This window comes from Onthophagus taurus, chromosome 10 (assembly GCF_036711975.1).
Source record: "Onthophagus taurus isolate NC chromosome 10, IU_Otau_3.0, whole genome shotgun sequence".
Classification (NCBI taxonomy): Eukaryota; Metazoa; Arthropoda; class Insecta; order Coleoptera; family Scarabaeidae; genus Onthophagus; species Onthophagus taurus.
Genome location: NC_091975.1, coordinates 3,539,036 through 3,563,013, shown reverse-complemented (window position 1 = coordinate 3,563,013; position 23,978 = coordinate 3,539,036). Strand labels below are relative to the sequence as shown.

Genomic DNA, 23,978 nt, shown 5'->3' with positions numbered 1-23,978 from the left:
ATTTGAAATTATAAATATTTTTAGGTTATTACAGAAAACTTTACAAAGTAGTTAATAAATATATTTATTAATGTTTTGATTTTAAAGAACAAATAAAACGGTTAAAATGACTCCAAGTAATGATAAATTAATAGTGATAGCAACTGCTGAATTATATTTAGCATTTAACCAATCATCGAGTTCTTTCTGGGCCCAATTTATATTAGCCGCTGCGTTTGTTAAAGAACTTTGAACCTGTTGGTAACCTTCTTTTAATAATTCTTTGTTGGCTTCAGCAAATTCGGAGAAGTTGTCGATTTGTTCTTGAGTTGTAAATCTATCAGTCATGCTACTTATAATGTTTGTTAAATCATTCATTCCACTATAACTAAAAAATTAAATAAAATTAGGAAAATTAATAAGTTATGCAACCCAACTTACTATGAGCTCAAATCCTCTAGATTAGCTGTGAAAAACTCATAAGCAACATTAACACCATTTAAATTTCCGGTTAAAACAGCGGTGAAAACTGATCTGGCGTCTTGTTTACGAATTGGTGAACCAACGGTGATTGATTTTTTTAAATAGTCGTTTAAAATATCTTGATCAGTTGTACAACCCAAAGCACTTAAAATCGTTACTTGTTCAGTAGCTAACGAAGTTGATGTGAATTTCTCCCAAAGGAAATTCCAATCACTTTCAATATCATCCGAATTACGCAATGCAGTACAATAAACCGTACTCCTCAAATTTGGATCAATTCTACAAATAAAAAATAAATTAAACGTAAATAATAAATTAATACAAATAATTACTTGATTCCATTTTCTTTATAATCCTTAAATAATTCTTTAGCTTTACTAACACAACTCTCAACACCCAAATTACAACTCCAATCTAAAGCTAAAGCCGTTTTTAAAATGGTTATAAAATCATCGTTATTTGAAATATCAAAAGAAACGCTATCATATAATTTTCCCATTAATTCTCGGATATGTGACTCGAGATATTCACTTTCACCACGTCTTCTCCTCAAATAAGAAAATGCACTTAAAGCTGAATACCAAGGAAAATACTCGGTTTCTTCAGATAAATATGAAGTAACGTCTAAAGCTCTTTCGTAAGATACAATTCCAGCTCTAGCTAAATTAAAGACGTCATCGACGACTTGTGCGCGATTAATAACTTTAATTCCATCGAAATTTTCTTTTTTTAATCCAATTTCTAGTTGATCCCATAAAATGTCGTCGTAATTTACTCGATAATAACCATTTTCGTTTATATTAACCAAAACCCATCCAGTTCCTCCATGAAGAATATTTGTGATTGTGTAATTATTATCGGGGGTCATCCACATGATCTCGTTATCTTCAAACACTTTTTCGTGACTTGTTGTATATGTTATTGGAATATACCATTTGGTGTTTTCATCATTTTCGGTTTTTCCATACAAGAATCGTTCCTAAAAGTTTATTAAAAATGATAAATAAAGAATTTTTTGATTTTCCTTTTTCATTACTTGGGTTAAAACGGCATCATTTCGTTCTAAAGTTACTGTAACCACTGGAAATCCAGATTTTTCGGTCCAATTTTCCATTACTTGTTCTAAAGTTTTTCCCGTTGGTAAATTTGCAGCGTGTAGTTGGAGTTTATCCCATAAATTTTTTGGTACCGTGTTTGAGTATTCGCTAAAAATTGAAACATCATTAAATTAGAATTTAAATGTCACGTTTAGTGTTAATTTGGGCAAATTAGAGATGGCGCCATTTCACTTTACTTTAAATTTTTTGATACTGTGTTTGAGTGTTTGCTATAAACTGAAAAATTTGACGTTTTATGTTAATTGGGGTGAATCATAGATGGGCGCCACTTAAATTAACTTACTTGGTTTTTAAGTAATCTTGAATGCCTTTTTTAAAGTTTTCTTCCCCCATAAAATGATTCATCATTCTGATGATTGATCCTCCCTTACTATAAGAAATCGATCCGAACTTTGCGCTCACTTCATTTGGGGTGTAAGCTTCGGAATTTAAAGCGAATGCGTTTGAAATGGCATCCGAAACGAAAATCACTTGTTGTTGCTCAATAACAAATAATTTTTCTAATTCCCATGTAGTTTCAACCTCTTTTGTGATATAATATTGTAAATATCTTGCAAAACCTTCATTTAACCAAGTGTATTGCCACCATTGTAACGTAACCAAATCACCAAACCACATATGAGCAAATTCGTGTGCAATTACAGTGGCAACTCTTGATTTGTAACTTGTTGTTGATTCTTCAGGATCCCATAAAAGAGCAGTTTCACGATAAGTGACTAATCCCCAATTTTCCATAGCACCAGCGGAAAAATCAGGAATAGCAACTTGATGCATTTTATCTGTATTTTCCATTGAATAATATTTAAAATTTGTGTAATCATTTAAAACGTCTAAAATTTGTGGACCAATGTAATAAGCGTATTTTGCAGTTGGTAACGCATCTTCGCGGCAAAACACATCGTAAATTAAATTATCACTTCCGGTTACAGTTTGGCCGTAGCCTTTAAATTTAGATACGATAAAAGCAATGAGATAAGTTGACATTTTTGGTGTGGTTTGAAAAACATCTTTTTCAAGATCAGTTGCAATTGAAATAGTGTCAATCTTTTTCGTGTTAAAGAGTGCCATAAAATTCTTGGATCTTGTTATGGTAAAATCAAAAGAAGCTTTGTATTTAGGTTCATCAAAACATGGGAAAACTTTTCTTGCGTGAGTCGGTTGAAATTGAGTGGTTGCAACAAATTCCTCTGTTTTCTGTTCATCATCTAAAGTGTATGAGCTCAAATAAAATCCGTACATATCTTCAGTTCTTAATTTGCCTTTAAATTTTAAATCTTTAATAACAAATTCGTCTGTTACGTCAATTTCATTATTAAAAGTTAACGTTATCATGTCATAATTATTAAGATATTGAATTTCATAACCAGTCTCTGTTGGGGTGTTCTCACTAAAATCTAATTCTTCCGCGTGTAAAGTGATAATGTTTGTTTTTTCAAGAATTTTTACTCTGATTTCAGCAATTCCAGTAAAAGATTTTGTATCGGCAAAGTCATCGTTTACCACTAAATCGATTTTATAATTAATTGGTTCCGCCTTTGTGGGCAAAAAATATTCAGGTCCAGCTCTTGTGTTTAAGGTCGTTTTTGTCAAATTGGAGTTTGTTGGTAAACAGTTACCCTTTTGGATTAAAAGCGCGAAAATTGTTAATAAAAGCGAATTAAATAATGCACCCATTTTCTAAAAATAAAAAAAAATTAATAAGAAAACTTCAAATAAATAAAAACTAAGTAAGATTTTATCAAAAGTCTGGATCTTATTGCCTTTATTCATCCATCACAGAACTTTGAGTGTTTTTTGATTAGATAAGAAGATTTAGGAGCACAATAAAGTTATAAAAGATGTTTGTTATAAATTAAGAAACAAATTTTAAAACTTATATAACTTAAAATTTTTTTTTCTTCTTACTATAAACTTCAACTTCAAAAACTTTTTTGAAGTTAATAATTAATTATTAATAAATAATTAATCTTATACAACATAAAATATTTCTAAATCATTGACTTACCTTAGAGATTAACCGATAAACACCGAAGATTAAAACTGAGCTAAAATCAAATTTTTTCCCCCCATTTATAACGAATCCGCGCTAAATTAATCTAATCTCAAATTATCCCGCTTTTGTTTTTTTCATATATAAGAATGCAAGGGTATTATTTTCTATTTTGTATTGATCATTCAGAGATTAACTTGTCAAGGTCTTAAAAAGTAAAAACAGATTTGATATCAATAAATTTATGTTCTAAATCTCTAATAATCGTCCCTTTTCATTATTTATCTATTGCTGGGTTCTTCATGAATAATTCTATTCCAACATTTATTTTTAACTGCTTTTTATCTAGTTATGTCATCTCAATCAGTTCTTGAGATATGATTTTATAAAGATCCATTAACGAGATTTATGGAATCGAAGAAATGATATAAAGCACCTTAAAACTAGATTAAATTTGCTTCAAAATGGTTTTTATCTCACTTTGATATGTTTGTTACTTTATGAGTTATGATGTTCTCAATTTCCATAGTTTTTCATAAAAATTTAGAGGTATGATGCTATTCGAATCTTATTGGAGTGTGTCAAAATGCTACTAATCGACTAAAAACACCACTAGAATACTCACCGAGGATGAAAAACTTAAAAAAATATACTTTGATCTTTTTTGGCAGTGTTTCAAAAATGTCAGGAAGCAGGAAAACCTTGATCGTGTGCGCCAAAATTATTCTAATTGACTGGAAACACCTTGAGATTGTATAATAAAGGTAAAACAAGTTTATTACATTAATGGGGATGTTTTGCAGAAAATTAAAAAATTATAAATTATGGGAAAAGTTGATAGCCGTGAATCAAAATGATTCTAAACGATTAAATACATCCAGAGGAGATTTAAAGTATAAGATAATTAAAAAAAAAAGATTTTGATGTTTATTCATAGGGTTTCAAAGATGTCAGTAATGAGAAAAAACTTGTTGGTGTGTGTCTAAATGGTAAAAATCTTGAGATTATTTAAAAAAGGTTAATTGGTGTGAGTTAAAATTAATCGAGTTCCAATTAATTCGAAACAACTTGATGTTATTCAACAAAACCAGTAGAAGTTTTTTAAAATAAGATAGTAGATAATTTATTAATAATTACGAATATAATCTACAATCTATTAAAATCTAATCATCTGTTTAAAATACATTCAACACTACCAACATACTTAACAATAAAGTAAAACTAACAGTTACAAAACCAGCACTTCCATAAGTATCGCCCAACCAGGTTTGTACATCTCCTAAATTATTTGTTGCCCATTCATTATTAGTTGTTATAGTTTTAATAGCTTCTTCTAAGACGGATTTGAAATCAGCATCTTCAATTTTTTCTAAAATATCAGCATGTTCTTTTAACGATGTCCTCGTAGCGATTCCTCCAATGATCGATTTCACAACAGTATCTTTAAAAGTAGTTTTGACATCTGCAAAATTATCAGCGACAAAATTTAAGGCTGTTTTAAGTCCAATTTCACTTGAAGAGTAAACAGCTGAAAAAGCTGTTTGTTTATCAACATCATGGAGAACGAAATCTTTGTATTCATCCGGATTTTTTCCAATTGCAAACTTCAATAAATGTGTTAAATACTCTTCATTTAACGAACATCCAAGTCCTGATACAATTCGTGCCCTTTCCAAATATTCAACTGATTCGTTTTCATAACGTTCCAATAAATATTCAAATTTCGTTTTAATGTCATCCGCTTTCCTCATTCCACCGCAATAATAAGGATTTTGAAGATCCGGTAAAGCTGATTCGGTTTTAGATTGAAGTTCTAATAATTTTTCGTGGACATCATTCGTGCAATTTTCTTCTTCAAATCTACACATCCAACTGATTAGTTGAGCACGATTTAATTTCTCAACGTGATTCGTTGAATCAGCGATTTTAAGCGTTTCGTAGGCAGTTTTTAAAGATTCAATAACGAATGGTTTAAAATTATCGTAATGTTCAGTTGAAATTAAATAATTGTTGAGGAAACTAGCTGATTTTAAGAACGTTGCTAATGGAATATATTCGGTTTCTCGAGTTAAATACCGTGATAATCTTAATGGGATATCGTAATTTATTCTTTTAGCACGAGCTAAATTGAAAGAATCGTCGATTAATTGGGCACGATTTAAAACGGGGATTTTGTTGAAATCGTCTGAATCTAAATAATTTATGATTAAATCCCAATTGGTGGCGTCGTAATTTACGCGATAAAATCCGGTTTGTTGTTTGTTTAAGATGAACCAGTTTTCAAGGGGGATTTTTAGCTCGGTTTCTGCTTTATCCGCTTCCAACCAAAAGTCAGTTTTGGTTGATGTAAAATCTATTTCGTCACCTCGAGCAAAATTAATAGGAATAGCCCAAACTGTGGATTCACCAGATGGTGATTTTGAATATAAAAATCGATCTTGACTCAAACTGATTAAGCCTTCATCATTTCTTTCTGCGTAAACGACTGGATAACCCACATTTCCATTCCAAGTTTCCATTATATCAGCTACTTTTCTTGTGTCTAAACCATACTCTTTCTTTTTATCTTCACTTAATGTGTCAACGGCTGATTGGATTCCGGCCCATAAATTAGTTGGTACAACACTACCACTTTCTGTCATAGCTTCCAAATAATTTTTAAGTCCAAGTTTAAAAATATCTGTTGTGACGATATGTTCCATCATTCTAATAACTGCACCAGATTTTTGATAAGCAATTCGATCGAAAAAGTTTGAAATATCCTTTTGGGTGTAAACCTTGGCGTTCATGGCTCTTGTATCATCGGCTGCATCTGATTCTAACGCGAGTTGATTAGTTAAGGTTATAAATTGATCCGCCATTTTCATGGAGGGATCGACTAATTCCGTTGCGTAATGTTCGAAATATGTTGCAAAACCTTCGCTTAGCCACAATGAATCCCACCATTTTGGAGTGACGAGATTTCCAAACCATTGATGAGCAAATTCGTGGGCAATAATCGAGAGGATGTTTTGTTTTTCAGATGCAGTTGTGACGCCATCCTTTTGTAATAAGTATTTTTGTCTGAAAATGAAAAGTATTTTATTTAAATAAAATTTTAAATTGATTTTATTACTTGTAAGTGACTAATCCCCAATTTTCCATAGCCCCAGCACTGAAATATTCATCTGGAATAGCGACTTGGTCTAATTTATTCAAAGAGTATTTCACTTGAACAAATTCTTCCATTTTTTTGATGATTTCCTTTCCACTATCAACGCCATATTTTCCCCTACCATCATCAATAAGATGTGGAACACCATAAACCTTGTATGCATCGTCTCCCGTTGTAGCTTTTAACTCAGAAACAACAAAAGCAATCAAATAAGTCGGCATCCTTACAGTAGTTTCCTCAAATTCATCAATTTCACGGTCTTCTCCGCTAAAAATAAGATTTCCAGTTTAAAAAATCTCCAAATAATACCTTTTTGTTTAATTACTCTGCTGTTGGTGTTCCTTTTAATTTCATATTTGATGCAGAATTGTATCCTTTCGGCCTATTAATTCTAATCGTGAATAAAGCCTTCATATCTGGTTGATCAAAACATGGAAAAGCATCTCTTGCGCTTGTTGATTCAAATTGAGTGGTTCCAAATAACTTTTCTCTGCAAATACAATTAATTAATTAGTTTTTGTATATCTAAATCTGTATCTTTTTTAAGATTGCGCAATGAGTTTGATGAATCATATCTTGTTGACGTGTACACGTAAAAGCTTTAATTATATTGCATGCCAATCAATGAGATCAATTCGTTTAATGGACATCGATTTTTTACGCTCATCTTTGATAATGTTCGATAAGAGAACACGGGATTTAACGTTAGACAAGTTTTTTCTGATAAAATAATTAATTGGTTGTAAAGAAAGAAATGAAATTATTTAATTTGAGTCAATTTTAAGAATCCCATGATCGAACCGAGAAAAAGCGATGAAATACAAACATATCTTAAGAACGAATTGAGATATAACGATGAAATAACAAACATTTTGAAGCAAATTTAATCAAGATTAAATGTACCAAAAATAATTTCTTATTTTCTATAAACATCGTTGTTATGATTTTTTAAACCCAACTCTGCTCATGCAGTTGGTTTAATTTTAAAACATTGAAATTGAGATTCATCGATGAAATAAAAAGCAAATTAAAGCAAATTTATTCCAGATTAAACGTGCCAAAAATAATTTCTTATTTTCCATATACATCGTTGTTATGATTTTTTAAATCCAACTCTGCACGATTGACTTTATTTAAAATAATAAATAATTAAGAAATACTTTTGACATTAAACGACAGATAATTTTAAGATAACGTGTAACAACGTGATTAATTAGTTTCTGTTTACTCAAAATATTTTATTAATCATCGATAAAAATCAATTTTCGCAAAATGAAATCGAACGATTAAATAATCGATTTTGTTCATCTTTTTTAATAAATTTTATGTAACAAAAATTAATTCACTTTATTTTTTTTTACAATTATTGATAGTATCCTATTTATCGAAACGCGACCAATAATACAAACTGATTACGTCCGTTGTAATATATTACTTTTCTGTATTATCTGTTAAAGCTTCCGTATCTAATAAATGAGATACAACAAAGGCTTGGTAATAAAACTAAATGAATTTTCCCTATCTAGACCTGTTGAAGTAGACGTTATATTTACAATTACTTTTATCAACAACATTATGACAAAAAGCTTTCATCAAAGCGAGATAAAAATAAAATAAATTAAAAATGAGAAATAATGAAAAAGTAAATTGTGAAAATTTACAAAAACTTACTTTCCAGTTTCGTCAGTATATTTTGCCAAATAAAATCCTGCAGTACCTTCTAAAATTTTACCAGTATATTTTATTTCAAGTTTCGCTTCTCCAACTGTTAAATCTTTATCCAAAGTTATAGTACAAAAATTGTTTTCTGATTTGTAATCCACTTTTGTAACCGCAATTTGATCTGTTCCTTCTTGAGTGATTTTAACATCAGCTTCTTCAAATGTAATTTTATCGCCTCTATGCAAAACGATTTCTTTCGTTCCTTGTTTAACATCAATTGTAATTTCAACATTTCCATCGATGTCCAATTTCTCGAAATCAGGTTTTATAAGAATATTATACTTTGTTGGAACAACTATTTCATCCGATAAGATATAATCTTCAGGGTTTACATCAGCTCTTGAGTGACCAATATTGTCATTATCAATTGGGAAATTAGCTCCAAAACTAACCGTGGCGATTGTAAGAATCAAAGCGATCAAATTCAACGTGATCGCCATGGTTGTAATTTTCTTTTATGACTTTTTTTGTGTAACAATAATAAATAATCACAATGAAAAATTTAGCACTACAATGGTCCAAAGTTGGTTCCGATCGACCTATTTATTGCTTCTTCGATTATCTCTAAATATTACTACACACGTAATGTGATAAATCATTTTTTAGGTATTTTTCTCTTTTTAGTGGGGATAAATCTGATAATGTCTCATATTTTTTTGTGCGTTATCGATTTATTCGATCTACGTCCATTAGTGGACGATACTACTTTTGTTTAACGAAAATAATTTAGTACAATAATACTTTTTTGGAAAAAAAATTGTATTTTCTAGTTTGACAATAAGTTTAATAACTTTTTTTATAAGTTTTTTTTAATGAAAATTCTACATAGAATCGTGAACAATTTCAAGCGGATTCAAACATGCCAAAAATTTTCGATTTATTATTAGAAATAAAGATGAATTATGATATTTTTGACAGTTTCACTTCATTCGAACAAATTGGCAATTTATAGACTAAAATTGCTTATGAATTATGACGTATTGGTTCATTATGATCAATTTTCATGCATAACATTATAAGCAACGATTTTGTTTTAGAAAATATGATGAATTTTGTTATAAAAGCCATCCACTTTGAAATTTTTAACAGTTTCATTTCATTCCTGAAAATTGGCAATGCTAGGCTAAAATTGCTTACGAATTATACATATTTTTGATTTATTACTATTTAAAAATGAAAGTATCAAATTTTGATTGGAGTTGTATCAATTTTGAGATTAATAATTAAATCATCACAAATAATTTGAAATACACATTTCAAAATTAAATCCTCATAAAATTTTTAAATTTCCCGCTAATTTGAAATACTTCAATTTGACATTTCCAACTATCAGCTTGACGTTTATTTAATTTTAGTATTAAATTAATTGAATGATTAGTTTATTTTTGTCCCAATCAATAATTCGTGACATATAAAATATTACTCAGAAGTACTTAATCTGTATAAAATTATCGATAAATTATTAAATTTCATAAACACTTTAAATTTATACAATCCATAATTGTGCGTCTTTTATGATTCATTTCTTTTATATTTTTGTAATTGGAGCATTATCTTTTCTTTCATTATTTTTTGTATATTTTTGATGCACGGTATCTAATCTGTAAGGTCTAATTGCGACAATATGAATCATTTTTATAGCAAATATCGGACGAAACAATTCCACTTTAACTCTTGCTTTATGGTTTTTTATTAATTCAGGTTCTAATTCAAATAAATTGAAATAAATTTACCTCATCGCTATGCTTTCTTTTATTTTCTTATCTTTCTTATAAATAACTTTGTTTCTCTACTTAACATTTCAGTTATTGTTAAATGTTTTAGAAGACAAAATGGTTAAAATCTGTTTAATTTTGTTGGTTTTTATACAAATATCTTATGGGGAAGTGTTCAAAATGAAAGAAAAAATTATTAATGGGAATCAAGAAAATATTTTGAACGTTCCTTATCAAGTTTCTATTCAATATAAGTCATTTCATGTTTGTGGAGGATCAATAATAAGCAACCAATTTGTTTTAACAGCTGCACATTGCGTTTATTTGTAAGTTTTTTTAATAAATTTGATTCGTTAAATTGATTACATTTTGCAGACGTTCAATATCGGAATTATCAATAAGCTTAGGATCATCTTATCATTATTTACCCAATAAAATTATAAAAATCCATAAATTTAAAGTACATGATTCATATAACTCATCTACTTACGATAACGATTTAGCTATTTTACTGGTAAGTTGTCGGATTATCTTATCTTAAATTTGAAATCATCGTAAACGCATTTTTATTTTAGCTTGTGTCAAAAATAAATTTCGGTCCAAACATTCTCCCAATTTCTTTGCCATTTCAAAACGAAACTTTACCATCTGGAGCTCTCGGAACCGTTTCCGGTTGGGGACAAACCTTGGAAACAATGAAACGCCTCCCGGAAAAACTAAGAAGCATTCAAATACCAACGATTTCAAATGAACGTTGCGCTATTTTAAACGCACCAAATTTAGTTACAAATAATATGATTTGTGCAAAAGATTTAAGTGGAGGAAGAAGAGATACGTGTCAAGGTGATTCCGGGTCTGGATTTGTTGTTAATGGAAAGTTATTTGGTGTTACTTCGTGGGGAATTGGATGCGGGAGATTAAATAAAGCTGGGGTTTATACAAGGATTTCATTGTATCGAGATTGGATTAAGTTATATACCAACATTTGAAAGAAATTGTATGATAAAAATCTTTAATTAAACTTTAAGATAAGATAAAATAGTCGTCATTATGACACAAAGATTTGTGGAACATCGTAATTTCAAGGAATTAAAATTAAAAACGTTTTATTTTATAAATTTTTTGATTCAAAAAAAGTAGAATTTAAATTCCAACAACGTTGGTGATGTATGAACGAAGATTTGGAACGCTGGCGTAAACTCCTGGATAAGAAGGACGAGCACATCCATAACCCCAAGAAACAATACCGTGAAGTTTGCCATTAACAACCAATGGGCCACCACTATCACCCTAAAAATAAAAAAAAATAAACATTTTCTAATAAAACTTTTATATTTCTTACTTGGCAAGCATCTTTTCCTCCGGAGGATTCTCCAGCGCACATCATACGATCGGTGATGCTATTTCTACCATAAGCTTCACCACAAGCAGCATTACTAACAACAGTTACACGAACAGCTTGAAGTTGAGATGGAGAACTTCCCCCTTCAGTTAAAGTTCCCCAACCGCTAACAACGGCTAGTTCACCAACTGGGTTTGATTCACCCACAGATGGCAAACCAACGACATTAACTCCTGATCCAAAAGTTAAATCTGAGGCCAATTCCAAAATGGAAATGTCATAATCGATTAGAGAAGAATCATATTGTGGGTTTTGATGGATCACTCTAACGTTAACAACTTGACCTCCTGATCCACGGATTGAAGAACCAGCGCGAACGCTCAACATGGAAGCTGAAGAACCATCGGTGCAATGAGCAGCTGTTACGGCCCATTTTGTTGAAACAATGGACGCTCCACAAATGTGGCTTCCATAGTAAAGGAGGGAAAGTTGGTATGGGTAATCTTCGATTTCGACATCTTCGCCACCAACAATTCTACCATCAAGTATTGGAAGATCGCTGAAGGCTACAAAGATTTAAATAATAAGATATTTAAGTAATATAAAGATATTTACCTAAAGCCGAAGCTAAGAAGCAAGAAAGTACTACAAAACGGAACATCTTGAATGTACTGTGTCTTTACGATCAATTCCGCTTGGTTTATATACTGTTCCATTTTCCACTTGATTTTTTAAAACTTTTTTTCTTTAAATACTTAAACTCTTCGAAGATAACGAAGTTAGCTAAATAAACTTTGAAATTAGATTGAAAGAAATTTTTTTAAGCAACCGTAAACAAACCTCTCTGGTTGTTATCTAGGTGTTTATAAAAGTGTAAATAGTGAGGTTGATTTTCTTTAAATTTGAATGAAATCAATCAATTTAAACAATTTTGCAACGTTATAAAGAGTTTCAACTCATTGTCACAAAAGTTTAACGTTCTAGCATAATTAATTGCAACCAATAAATAAAATAAAATTTTTTAAAATCGGCTTATTTATTGCTCATAAATTTTTACGTTTTGAAATTATCGTAAGATCAATAAATCACTCCACTTTTCTTTTTTTGGTTTTCAAAGCCATTTGGAAAACGAAGTAAACAAATTTTATCTTTCTTAATCTTAATTTATTTAAACTACAAGGAAACTACAAATAATTTTATAATCATTTTGTTTTTACGCTACGGAAACTAAAGCAATCAACCCGAAAAATAAGGGTAAACTTAAAGCGATGTAATTTGCTCCTCCCTCCTCTGGGCATTCCTTCTCCGGGCAATCCGGGCAAGTTTCTTCTGGACATTCCAAGCATTCTTTGCATTCTGGACATTCCAGGCATTCTTTGCATTCTGGACATTCCGGACAAGTTTCTGGACATACATCTGGACATTCTGGACAAGTTTCTTCAGGAATCTCTTCAAAATGCTCAACCAAAAAGTCACTAATTATTGACATGTGACTTTCGAGATATGCAATGTTACTTTCAATCGTGCTTATCGCCCGGTTAAAAGTACCTCCGTAAATATTTTGTATATCCTGATTTTGAGCTGCGATAAATGATTTAAGCTGAAAACAAAATTAATTTATTTAAGTTTACAAAAGTTATAAGTCCTTACCCTTTCTAATTTTACGTTTGATGATACCCTACTTGCGATTCCATTAAATAACGAATTTATTTGACTCGTGGTTAGCCTAAAATAGTATATTATTATACGAGCATATAATAGCTCATTATATGTGAGTAGAATACTATACTTTGTCTACGACTACTATTGAAATTGATTCTATAAATTTATTTTTTTAAATACAGTTTAAACGTCAATGTGACACAAATTCAATGTTACCAACTGTAACCAACTTCACAACAATTTGTCAAAATTAAATGTTAATTTTATGAAACGTCATGTTTTTTTACGAAAAATAATTAATTTATGCTTAAATCATACGAAACAAGAAATTTGACCACCTTTTGTTTTAGAAACTTCATTTATAAGGTATATAAAGGTGGTCGTGGACAAAAATTATTAATGTATGTTTGGTTGCCAACTTGGTTTTTAATTTTGATTTGTTAAAATTACTTACTTTTGCTTGATTAAATTGAAATCTAATATGACAAAATCAAATGCTTCGTCTAACCCCACATCGCTTGATTGATAAACGGCCGAGAATGCACTCATAACATCTCCCGATCTTAATGTATAATCCGTGGTATAATCTACAGCCATATATAAGACTCTTAATAAATAATTTTTATCCATAGAACATCCCAAAGCTGTTAACCAACGACTTTTTTCTGCGGACTCTTCGCTTTCGTGGTATTTTTCATAAGCATAATTCCATTTCTGTTCTAGATCCTCGTTTGATCTTAATCCACTGCAATAAGCTGCCGCTTTTAAATCAGGTTCAACTGGTTGATATTCAATAAATTTATCGTGCATTAATTTTAAACAGGCTTCGTCTTCAAATTTACATAACCAATTAATTAAATTTAAACGATTTCTAATTTCCAAATGTGTTAAAACTTCTTTATTTGCGATAAATTCTAAAGCACCTCTTAACGCTGTTGTAACATACTTCTTAAACAACGGATAAATTTCCTCTGAACCACTTAAATAAGTGTTTAAATTTGAAACGATTGTTATAAAACTGTAAATTGGAACATATTCGGTTTCCCTCGAAAGATATAAACCAAGTTTAAATGGAATTTCATAAGATAATCGTCCCGATCTGGCTAAATTAAATGAATCATCGATTAATTGGGCACGATTTAAAACATGGATTTTATCAAAATCATCAGAATTTAAATAATCAATTAATAAATTCCAATTATCGGTATCATAATTAACACGATAATACCCAGTTTCTTGTTTATTCAAAATAATCCAATCTTTATTGTTTACGTTAATTCCAGTATTTTCGATCTTATTTTTTAACCAATACGTTGGAGTCGTTGTTTCAAAATCTAAATTTGATTTCGTTGCATAATTTATCGGAATTATCCACAAGTTATTGTAATCGTGAGTTGCTTTGTTGATTAAAAATCGGTCTTGGATTAAATAAACCGATCCAGCGTAATCTCTCATTACGGTTACAACTGGAAAACCGGGTTGTGTACTCCAATTTTCCATGATTTCTGAAATTGTTTGACCTTGGAGGTAATTTGATGATGATGCATCTAAAGCGATTTGTAAATTTCTCCATAAATCGAACGATTGGGCTGAATCGTATTCCCTTAAATTTAAAAATTAAAACGACTTTAGCTGTCACTGTCAACGGCAATCATAAATAATTGCTACCAACTTAAATAAATTCTTATTTTAAATGACTTATTCGTTTATTTTTAATTTAAATTAAATTAAATCGAACATTTAATGATTTAAATTTATCTTATTAATTAATTTAGTGTATTTGTTTGCTAAAAGCTTAATCTTTATGTAAATATATATATCCTGCTGCCATCTATTATCACAAAGTTGATCTAATTTTTGACACATTGAAATGACATTTTAATATGATAAATTATTTTTGAAAAAGCAATAAAAACTTACATATCTCTTAAATAATTTGTTAATCCTTGTTTATATACAGGTGTTGTCAAAAAATGTTCCATCATCCTAAGTACAGATCCAGCTACAACAAATCTCCAATAAACCAAAAAAAAAACTTTATACAACAATTTTTACATTTATCATAAGCAACCCTATCGAATAAACTTTCAACTTCCCGCGCACTTTGTGCATCAACAGTCATAGCCCTTGTCGTTTCTAACGCATCACTTTGAAAAGCATATTGAACCGTATTAACAACATATTGTTCCATCATTCTGATCGAAGGATCAACGAGATCGACAGCGTATGAACCGAAATAAGTAGCAAAACCTTCATTTAACCAAAGATAACTCCACCAAAATGGACTGACCAAGTTTCCAAACCATTGATGAGCGTATTCGTGGGCGATTATTGATAAAATTGATTGTTTTTCAGCTGAAGTTGTTACTCCATCTTTGTACATTAAACGAGATTCTCTAAAAATGAATGTTTGTTTTAATATTATCGAATTAAAATTAAAAATGAATCACCTATAAGTAACTAAACCCCAATTTTCCATAGCCCCCGCTGAAAAATAACCATCAGGAATCGCAACTTGAAACATTTTATCCAAAGCGTAATCAACTTCGGTGTAATCTTCTAAAGCCTTTAATATATCAATACTCGCTTCAACGGAGAAAACACCTCTTCCATCATCAATTAAATATTTCGGTGCATAAACAGCGTGGTTATTTATAGTTTCAGCGGTCATTTCAGAAACAATAAAAGCAACCAAATACGTTGACATTAAAACCGATTTTTTAAAAGTATCCTTGTAACGATTTGTACCAATTAAACTCGATGATTCCAAACCCATATTAGATATAGAATTATAATTTTCAGGTCTTATTAAATGTATTGTAAATGTAGCTTTTAAAGCTGGTTCATCAAAGCAAGGAAAAGCTCTCCGAGCACTATTAGCTTCGAATTGAGTGGTAGCAAACCATTTAGTTTCGCCGTTTTCTTCATATTTAGCGCGATAAAAACCATCATTATTAGCTGCGAGTATTCCAGTATAATTAATTTCAATTGTAATAGTTGTTAAAGCTCTTAAACTTTCTTGCAACTCAATATGATACAACTCTGTTACATCATCGCGATTAAAACTTTTTATTACAAATGGATTTACTGCATTTTCTTCTTTAATTTGAACGTTAGCTTCGGTGAAAACTAAGTCTCTACCATGAAAAACGACAAATTCGGTGTCTGCTAGTACCTGAACGGTGATTATAACGTGACCTTCAAACGTAAAATCGGGGTCAAAAAATGGTTCTAACGTTAATTCGTAATGTAAAGGTTTTAAATTTGTTGGTAATCGATAGTCTATCGATGTATCTCTTTCGATTACGAAAGTTGACGCTCTTCGTTCGATGGGGAATCCCCCAAAAATCGAAGGAATTAACAGAACCACCCCGAATAAGCGTAAAAGTAACATTTTTGAAACGAAGGTGTATTTATAAATTTATTTTATCAAAAGATTGATTTTTGATAATCCGAAAAGCCGGGAATTTGGACAATAATAAAATATGTAATTATATGGTATGATTTTATTGATTTATTGAGGTGTTATTATAGAATTTTTTTACAACCAATGATGTTTAAATTAGAACGATTAGATTAAAACAGACTTATTTTTGAAAACTATAAATAATTTTTGTGCCAAATAATAAAGCTATTTAACAAAAAAATTTTTAAATAATAATGTTAGGTTATAAAATTTTCTGTTTTCACAGATGATTAAGGTTAATCATTTATCAAGGTCATTTTTTGGTTTTGTTATAAAATTTATGTTATTTTCTGGTTTCAACTAACATTTTCAGTAACTCCCAATAAGTTGAGCTTTTTTTTGCGTTTACTTCATTTAATTTATTTACATATAAATTTAACTAAATACTTTATTAAAAATTGTACTCTTTTTGTATTAAAACGTCACCGTGACAAATCGAATTCAAAACATGATGTAACAAAATTCCCTATTAATGTTACCAACTTAAAATTTTTCAAGGCCGAAAACGAGTTTATTCCTGTTTATTCGTTTATACGGTTATATTCTAACGTAATTAAAAATTACGATTTGTGACATAGATAAATATTGAATTTTAATCTCGCGATAAAATCGTCGGTTTGTTTCAAAATCATAAAGCGAATTTTTGACGTATTTATTATTATTTAAGGATTAATAAACATTGAGTAATTTTTTTATTATTGGATTTGCTTCTTTGATCAAATAAATAACAAACAAATAAATAAACCAAAATAATAACGAATATGCACTTAATTTGTAATAATCAAACAGATAATGATCCACTTTTAATTTTAATTGTGAAATTATGATAAAGTTGATTAAAATTATGATAAAAACAATGTTCTTCCCATTTCTTTCCCTTTAAAATATTATAAATAAGATAAAAGTTTTGGTATAAATACAAATTGAATTGTTTTTCGACAATCATTAAAGATGCTCCAATTTATTTTGATCTCTCTTTTTGCGTTATCTGGTGTTTTAGGTAAAATAATTTTTGTATTTAATTTCTTTTTAATTAAATTATTTTTTTTAGGTGGCCCTCACCACTTAAAATTCCCAAAATTCGATGGGCGAATCGTTGGTGGACAACCAGTCGATATAAAAAACTATCCGTATCAAATCCAACTTTTAGGAAATGATGATCACATTTGTGGTGGTTCAATCATCTCGGAATTCTACATTTTAACAGCCGCACATTGCACGGAATACTTTAAAGCTCCAGAATTAAAGATCCGAACGGGATCTTCATACCAATCATCCGGAGGAACAATAATTCAAGTTGAAACAATCCATGAACACCCAAATTACATCCATGAAACCACCGATTACGATATTTCCATTTTAAAATTAACGGAGGCGTTAATTTTTTCGGATGTTACTGCTCCTATTTCTCTTGCCCAAGAAAATGAAGAAATTCCTGTTGGAAAAATGGCCGTGGTAACCGGATGGGGGCGCCTCGAATCCGAAGGTTCACTCTCAGAGCAACTCCAAATGGTTCAAGTACCCATAATTGCTTTTGAAAAATGTGCCGAAAAATATTCGGCCGTTAATAAAACCCTTAGCGAAAGAATGATGTGTGCTGGATACGAATCCGGCGAAAAAGATGCGTGCCAAGGCGATAGTGGTGGTCCATTAGTCGTTGAAGGGGTCCAATTTGGAATTGTTTCTTGGGGGGAAGGTTGTGCTGATCCAAGATATCCCGGAGTTTACTCAAACATCCCAATCTTAAGATCGTTTATAACCGAAAAAACTGGATTGTAAAGTTTAAATTATTTATTTAAGTTATTAATATGTTACAATAAATAAAATTGTGTTTTCAACCCCATCTAAAGTGAGTTCCCCTTTACTAAAACGCACACTTCAATCAGCTCCCTTCGTCAAAATCCACAGAGATACCTTCCCCAGTAAAAAGCGCACGCGTCATGACCCTCCCTTCAACACGGTTTCGACCTGAAGCGACGAAAGGGGATGATAAAGCGAAATATTGTCAATAAAACGGCGAAGGAGCCGGAAGACTTCCTCTCTTTAAAAACCGAATAAATTCATTTAAATCGTTGTTGTTTAAGTATTTAAATTAATCAATAAAAAAGTTTTGAAAGTGAGAAAAGAAGCTTTGAGATTTTTGGCAAAATCTTTAAAATTTATTTGTTGCTTTAATTTTTGGAATCGTTTCAAGAAATGAACGGGGATGTAAATAATAAATAATAAAAAGGAAATCGGGTGAATATTGAAACCGAATTTTAACGAAGAAAGAGTTGTTGGACGATGTTGGCTGATGAAGGCGCCGAAGAAGAGGGCAAAAGTTGCCGTCTCCGAGGATGCGATCTTTAGCTTTAATCGCGTGTCTTTGGGCGCTTTTTGTCGTTTCGTTGCCTACGGTTGGACAGCGACTTGTTAATCCAAAGAAATATCACAACGGTGAAGAGGAGGATTTGTCCGGATACGAAGACTATGAAGATGACGCAAATAGTACCGGTATAAATTTTTAATTCGTAATAACAAAATAAATTTAAAATAAATCTTAAGATTAAGATAAAAAAACAATTTATAAGATATAAATTAATCGTAAATTTATAACACCCTATTTTTTTTGGTTATTTTTAGAAAAAGGGACTTTTGTTGGTGCCCCATGTGACGAAACGTGTTATTCGAAACTTCAACATGTTTTTTGCAATCAAATCACGAAATTGTGTGAATGCGAAAAAAAATATCCGGTTAAACTCAATCCTTACACCGGATGTAGTAAACGTAAGTTAAAAAAAATTAAACCGCATTAACCATCGATGTCTACTTCAAAAGGAAAGTTTTGTAAGTTTTTAACTTTGACCTAGTTAATTTTTTTTTCTAGCTACGAAACTGGGCGAACAATGCTATTACAAGGAATCTTGCAGGTTTGCCGACCAATATTCTTCCTGTGTACAAGTTCATCACAACGCAATCTGTCAGTGTCGAAATGGATATCATTCTGTTTCAATACAGAAACCGTCGAAAAGAGTTTTTTGCGCCGAAGGTATGGGTTAAAATTACTTGTATAATTTTAAAATCGATTATCTAAAAAATTTAAGCTAACCTAGAAACACAATTCTTTGTGTCATAAACTAATACACCTTTTTTAAATACATTTTAGCGTTTTAAGAAATGAAACTTTTTGAGGTTATAAAATAAGAATTAATCTTTATTTTGTTGAAAATTTGAAGATTCTACAACTTTTCATTTTGTAGATATGAATTTTCTAATTTAAGCTAATCTCAAAGCTGTCAATTTTTTACGTGATTAAAAAATTATTTCTGAATAAAGTTATTGAATTTAAGAAATGAAACTTTTTGAGATTATAAAATAAGAATTAATCTTTATTTATTTGAAAATTCTATGTGTTTTAGTTTCGTTGATATAGCCTCTTAAAGCTGACTGAATGTAAAAGCGTTTAATTTTTTAGATTAAAAAAGATTTGTATAATACTTTTAGATGCAGTGGTCATGACGACGAATTTTTCAACATTTGCTGGCGTTTTATCGGGAATCGCCTTACTTTCTGGTCTGATTTGTTTCGTATTGAAACTTTTTAATCAGAATTTGTACACCGGAAGACATCGGTATGGAAACGCCAATTTACCACCACCGATTCTCTTTTCAAGCGAAGCAGGTGAGATATCAAATAGATTCACACCAACCAAAATAAATATTACTTAAAACAATCAAAACCGTTAAAAAGTATTGTCGTTGTCTGTTTGTGGTACGTAAGAAAATCCCTATAAAAAACGGAAAAATTTCATTTTGAATTATGACTCGATGTTTTGGCTTGTTGTCTATGTTTTAATTTATTTTTTTCAATCATTTATCATCATTGTAGAGATTGGTTCTTTCGATTTGTGTGTGTTAAATGTGTTTTAGGATTACTACCAATGGCCCTGATCGATCGACAAATGACCTCGAGCATTTCGAGCCAACGCACGTTCGGCTCGACTAGTGTTCAAAGTCGAAGGGCCAGCTCGGCCTTACAGAACAGAGGGGCCCCGATAATGGCCTCATCAACCATCGCCCCTTCAAGAACAGGTGCGATTGAAATTGCACCAAAAAAATATTAATTATTAACCAAAAATCTAATAATCAGGCCATTACTCGGTTGCAAATTCCATTTATTTTAAGTTAATGAACAAAATTTCCAATCATATTATGCCTGTCAGCTTTTTGATACTGCTTCAATTAAAGTTTTAGTTCACAAGCATGGAAATTTTACGATTCTAAGAGTTATAAGCATGAAAACATTCAAAAAACCATACTTACGGGCATGCTTTTACACATTTTTACACATTATTTGTTCATCTCTTTTCTTTTCCTAAGTAATATTTCCTTTTAGGCTCAAGAAGGCCAAGTATAGCTTCGGTACATAGCACGAATTCAATTCGAAGTTACAGCATGAGACGTTACGAAAAGGAGCGAGAACAAAAAGAGGAACGTGAAATGCAAAAAAGATTGGCTAGGATGCAATCGTTGACGAATTCCACTTCGAGGATTCCACCGACGCCAAGTCCGCATTCAACGGACGATTTGTTGCCAACTTTAGAAGAAGATAAACAGGTTGTTTCAGATTAATATAGTTCATTTTTCCAAGATTTTGTTTTTTAAAGGTTCCTTTAGCCATATCAGAGGAGAGCTCAAATAGTTTCCAAGAGGACATTCCGTCTACTTCAAAACAATACCCTTAGATAGCTCGAATGTACAATAACAAGCTTTTTTTCAATTTGTTAGGTTATTAAGAGGCCTAAAAACAATCCTTGTTAACAAATCGAAATTTGTAACGATTTTTTTTTATTTAAAACGAAAAAATGATCCAATATCAATATCCCCTTAAAAAGTGTAAACATTCATAGGTTTTTAAGTCGATGTAATAACAATTTTTATTATTGTTGTTGAAAAATGTATATAATATACAAGAAAAAATAACTTATAATTAGAAAATAAACGTATACATATATGTTAAAAAATTTCGTTTTATTAATAATTTTTGTAAAATAAAGCTTCCAAAACAGGTTTTACCTGAGAGAAAAACATAACCTCAATTCAGTTAAAAGTTAATTTTTAGGTGGTCATAATTCTGTTAAAATCCTTTCTAAACTATCCAAAACGGGAAGATCAGGATCAGCTAGTTCCAATTTATTAGATTCTGGAAGATTTTGACCTTGAAAATTGGATATAAAATTTATTAAATTCAAACTTCTTTTGTGGTTGGAGAATCTTAAACCTCCAATGGACAACTGAAATAGAAGAATATATGCATCAAATACGAAGTTTCATCCAGATTAGTAAAGAATTAAAGAAGATATGAATAAAATAAGTTTTGGAATTTTGAGTAGTGCGAAAGAAATCCGCTAGATGGCGTTTTCGATATTTAGAAAAATTCGAAATTATTTTAAGGGAAGAAATGGCGCGAAATAGCCGTTAAACCCAAAACTCAATTAATATTAATTAAACGATAATTTGTTTTAAATATTTTTATTATTTTAAAATCACATCAAAAACACAACAACTCATTTTAGTGTATTAATTAAATTAAATCAACGGACTTTCGGATTCTATTGTGTAACTTTTAACTCTTGAAAACCACAATGGAGGAAATCGATTTCCAATTAAGTCAAATGTATAATTACTTTCAACGCCGGTTTTATTTTTCGTAAATATTGAATATCTCGTCCAAATTAATTGGACGTGTCTCCTTTTGTGATGATTTTGTATTTTTAATTCCAAATGAAACGTTTGTTCAGACGATTGATTTTCTCTGTCATCTTTTCGGCGAGATCTCTTAAACGTTTTCGTTTCTTGACGATTCACGTAAATAGCTACAGTGTCGTCTTTTAATCGATAATGCCCAGTTAAAACTGAGCTTGTACCAGATTTTGGTTGTCGATTTTTTAATAAGGTGACACATGCAGATGGTTCATCTGGGGTTGTTAACATTAATACAATTCCTTCAGGGAAAAAACGTAAATATCGATAATAAGCAACTAAATGCCAGGGTCGATAGAATTGATCTTGAAAACTACTTTCACCATGTCGTATGTAAGTAGTTTTACTAATATAACAACCGTTGAAATGTAATTTTGGTCGTTCGAGAAACATTTGTCTCCATGACAAATACGTTTTAGATAAATTACCGCAATTTAAACCCCAAGTTCTTTCACAAGCTGATTTCCATATTTCGGAATCTCGAGCACATACATAAAAGCCACGACAAACTTGAGAGAAAATCTCCAAAGAACGAATATCCAAATCAGAGCTGATTACCCAACGGAGAATGTATAAAATTATCTCTGGAGGTAAATAAGAAATATGGGTTTCTGTCGAATTAAATTTTGGAATACAAAGATAATTCGTTTTGTTTAATTTCTTTTGAATCGTTTGAAGTAAATCTCCTTTTACATTCGAATCGATTGAGTCATCATCACTTTCCGATTCGCTCAAATTACTTTCGGATTCATTTAAATCAGTAACGGGGAGTTGTTCTTTGGGTTTACGTTTCAATTCTTCTAAACGAAATTCAATGTCAGGTACTAATTGTACTGCTCTTCGATAAAATTGAATTGCTTCATATAATTTCCCTGATTTTTCAAGATCAACACCTTTTAAAAATAGATTTTTTGCCTAAAAAAAATAAAAAATTAAAAAATTTCACTTTAAATGTTTTTCTTTATTCGCTTTCTATATAAAATTGAAATTAAATAAGTGTTTTATCAAACTCTTTAAACATAACCTCAACTGTCATAAAACATAACCTCAACTGTCATTAAACATAACCTCAATTGTAACTAAACATAAAATCTTACTGTTAATTCTTGATCTTCTTCTTTACTTGTACTTTCAAATTTATTTTTATTTACAAAATTCTTTTTATTAGATATTTTTAGTTCATTTTTCCATTTCAATCTGAAATTTTCCAAAACCTCTTCATAATGATCTTTCGAGGAAGAAGGTTCGTCTTGTTCATCAGATGATTCGGAACTATCCAAACCGTTTCCTTGTACTAATCCAGATCCTGAACCTGAGTTCTTATTAAAAAATTATAATTAGAATTGCGTCGCAATAATATACGAAACATATGTAGATCGAATTAACGTGATATACCGTTTTAATTTTACTTAATTTTTATCGCAATACATACCATGCTTATAAAAACGGTCGTAAATAGTTAAGTTCACGGTCTGTGTAGCGTATAACGATACGAATTTGAGTGGATTTTGTGGAAAGGTCGGGGCAACCGTCCATGTTTTGCTAACGCGTACACGAAACGCTGAAAATCCTGTCAAATTTAAATTCTTCCATTTCACTCCAACTT

General features: G+C 30.6%; 7 protein-coding genes across 8 annotated transcripts; 3 read left to right on the top strand and 4 right to left on the bottom strand.

Moving 5' to 3' along the window:
- Positions 1 to 48: 48 nt before the first annotated feature.
- On the bottom strand, positions 49 to 14,776 carry LOC111428220 (uncharacterized; the record flags this gene model as incomplete). Its single annotated transcript, XM_071199363.1, has 13 exons — positions 49 to 367; positions 421 to 741; positions 795 to 1,441; positions 1,499 to 1,667; positions 1,864 to 3,257; positions 3,586 to 3,666; positions 4,752 to 6,633; positions 6,686 to 6,991; positions 7,050 to 7,214; positions 8,396 to 8,898; positions 12,726 to 13,103; positions 13,154 to 13,229; positions 13,620 to 14,776. Coding segments are annotated over 13 exons (7,365 nt in total), but the record flags the coding sequence as incomplete, so codon positions are not given.
- On the top strand, positions 10,239 to 12,308 carry LOC111428219 (trypsin-1-like). The gene is made up of 3 exons (XM_071199439.1): positions 10,239 to 10,487; positions 10,537 to 10,675; positions 10,737 to 12,308. The coding sequence occupies exons 1-3, from the start codon at positions 10,279 to 10,281 to the stop codon at positions 11,148 to 11,150; spliced, it is 762 nt and encodes a 253-aa protein (XP_071055540.1). The 5' UTR covers positions 10,239 to 10,278; the 3' UTR covers positions 11,151 to 12,308.
- Positions 11,157 to 12,213, bottom strand: LOC111428274 (trypsin-7-like). The gene is made up of 3 exons (XM_023063729.2): positions 12,119 to 12,213; positions 11,504 to 12,069; positions 11,157 to 11,451 (listed from the first exon to the last, which is right to left on the bottom strand). Exons 1-3 carry the CDS (start codon positions 12,162 to 12,164, stop codon positions 11,305 to 11,307), a joined length of 759 nt encoding a protein of 252 aa, XP_022919497.1. The 5' UTR covers positions 12,165 to 12,213; the 3' UTR covers positions 11,157 to 11,304.
- Positions 14,777 to 15,058: 282 nt separating the features above from the next.
- Positions 15,059 to 16,559, bottom strand: LOC139431495 (aminopeptidase N-like). Its single transcript, XM_071199362.1, is given in 3 exon segments — positions 15,059 to 15,214; positions 15,217 to 15,561; positions 15,616 to 16,559. Coding segments are annotated over 3 exon segments (1,422 nt in total). The 3' UTR covers positions 15,059 to 15,081.
- Positions 16,560 to 17,554: 995 nt separating this feature from the next.
- Positions 17,555 to 18,474, top strand: LOC111428273 (trypsin-3-like). Its single transcript, XM_023063727.2, has 2 exons — positions 17,555 to 17,631; positions 17,683 to 18,474. Exons 1-2 carry the CDS (start codon positions 17,583 to 17,585, stop codon positions 18,408 to 18,410), a joined length of 777 nt encoding a protein of 258 aa, XP_022919495.1. The 5' UTR covers positions 17,555 to 17,582; the 3' UTR covers positions 18,411 to 18,474.
- Positions 18,475 to 18,611: 137 nt separating this feature from the next.
- LOC111428497 (uncharacterized) lies at positions 18,612 to 21,627 on the top strand. 2 transcript variants are annotated; one of them, XM_071199436.1, is made up of 8 exons: positions 18,616 to 18,747; positions 18,826 to 19,124; positions 19,254 to 19,397; positions 19,498 to 19,659; positions 20,115 to 20,291; positions 20,540 to 20,701; positions 21,006 to 21,226; positions 21,277 to 21,627. In XM_071199436.1, exons 2-8 carry the CDS (start codon positions 18,968 to 18,970, stop codon positions 21,352 to 21,354), a joined length of 1,101 nt encoding a protein of 366 aa, XP_071055537.1. In that variant the 5' UTR covers positions 18,616 to 18,747; positions 18,826 to 18,967; the 3' UTR covers positions 21,355 to 21,627. The 2 variants fall into 2 exon arrangements, with proteins under 2 accessions (XP_022919806.1, XP_071055537.1); XM_023064038.2 differs by lacking the exon at positions 20,540 to 20,701 and having other exon boundaries at positions 18,612 to 19,124.
- A 498-nt stretch (positions 21,628 to 22,125) lies between these two features.
- LOC111428421 (F-box only protein 9) lies at positions 22,126 to 23,949 on the bottom strand. The gene is made up of 3 exons (XM_023063923.2): positions 23,805 to 23,949; positions 23,470 to 23,691; positions 22,126 to 23,287 (listed from the first exon to the last, which is right to left on the bottom strand). Exons 1-3 carry the CDS (start codon positions 23,805 to 23,807, stop codon positions 22,199 to 22,201), a joined length of 1,314 nt encoding a protein of 437 aa, XP_022919691.2. The 5' UTR covers positions 23,808 to 23,949; the 3' UTR covers positions 22,126 to 22,198.
- Positions 23,950 to 23,978: the final 29 nt, after the last annotated feature.

Excerpts from the sequence above, each read along its gene's own strand:
- LOC111428274 (XM_023063729.2), bottom strand. The coding sequence starts at position 12,164 with ATGTTCCGTTTTGTAGTACTTTCTTGCTTCTTAGCTTCGGCTTTAG. Across the intron at positions 12,070-12,118 it reads CTTCTTAGCTTCGGCTTTAG|CCTTCAGCGATCTTCCAATA; the intron begins GTAAATATCTTT and ends AAATCTTTGTAG. Across the intron at positions 11,452-11,503 it reads GAGGAAAAGATGCTTGCCAA|GGTGATAGTGGTGGCCCATT; the intron begins GTAAGAAATATA and ends TTTTATTTTTAG.
- LOC111428497 (XM_071199436.1), top strand. The coding sequence starts at position 18,968 with ATGCGATCTTTAGCTTTAATCGCGTGTCTTTGGGCGCTTTTTGTCGTT. Across the intron at positions 19,125-19,253 it reads AGATGACGCAAATAGTACCG|AAAAAGGGACTTTTGTTGGT; the intron begins GTATAAATTTTT and ends GGTTATTTTTAG. Across the intron at positions 21,227-21,276 it reads CTTTAGAAGAAGATAAACAG|GTTCCTTTAGCCATATCAGA; the intron begins GTTGTTTCAGAT and ends TGTTTTTTAAAG.
- LOC111428273 (XM_023063727.2), top strand. The coding sequence starts at position 17,583 with ATGCTCCAATTTATTTTGATCTCTCTTTTTGCGTTATCTGGTGTTTTA. Across the intron at positions 17,632-17,682 it reads TGCGTTATCTGGTGTTTTAG|GTGGCCCTCACCACTTAAAA; the intron begins GTAAAATAATTT and ends TATTTTTTTTAG.
- LOC111428421 (XM_023063923.2), bottom strand. Across the intron at positions 23,288-23,469 it reads AAGAAGATCAAGAATTAACA|GCAAAAAATCTATTTTTAAA; the intron begins GTAAGATTTTAT and ends TATTTTTTTTAG.
- LOC111428219 (XM_071199439.1), top strand. The coding sequence starts at position 10,279 with ATGGTTAAAATCTGTTTAATTTTGTTGGTTTTTATACAAATATCTTAT. Across the intron at positions 10,488-10,536 it reads GCTGCACATTGCGTTTATTT|ACGTTCAATATCGGAATTAT; the intron begins GTAAGTTTTTTT and ends TACATTTTGCAG. Across the intron at positions 10,676-10,736 it reads ACGATTTAGCTATTTTACTG|CTTGTGTCAAAAATAAATTT; the intron begins GTAAGTTGTCGG and ends TTTTTATTTTAG.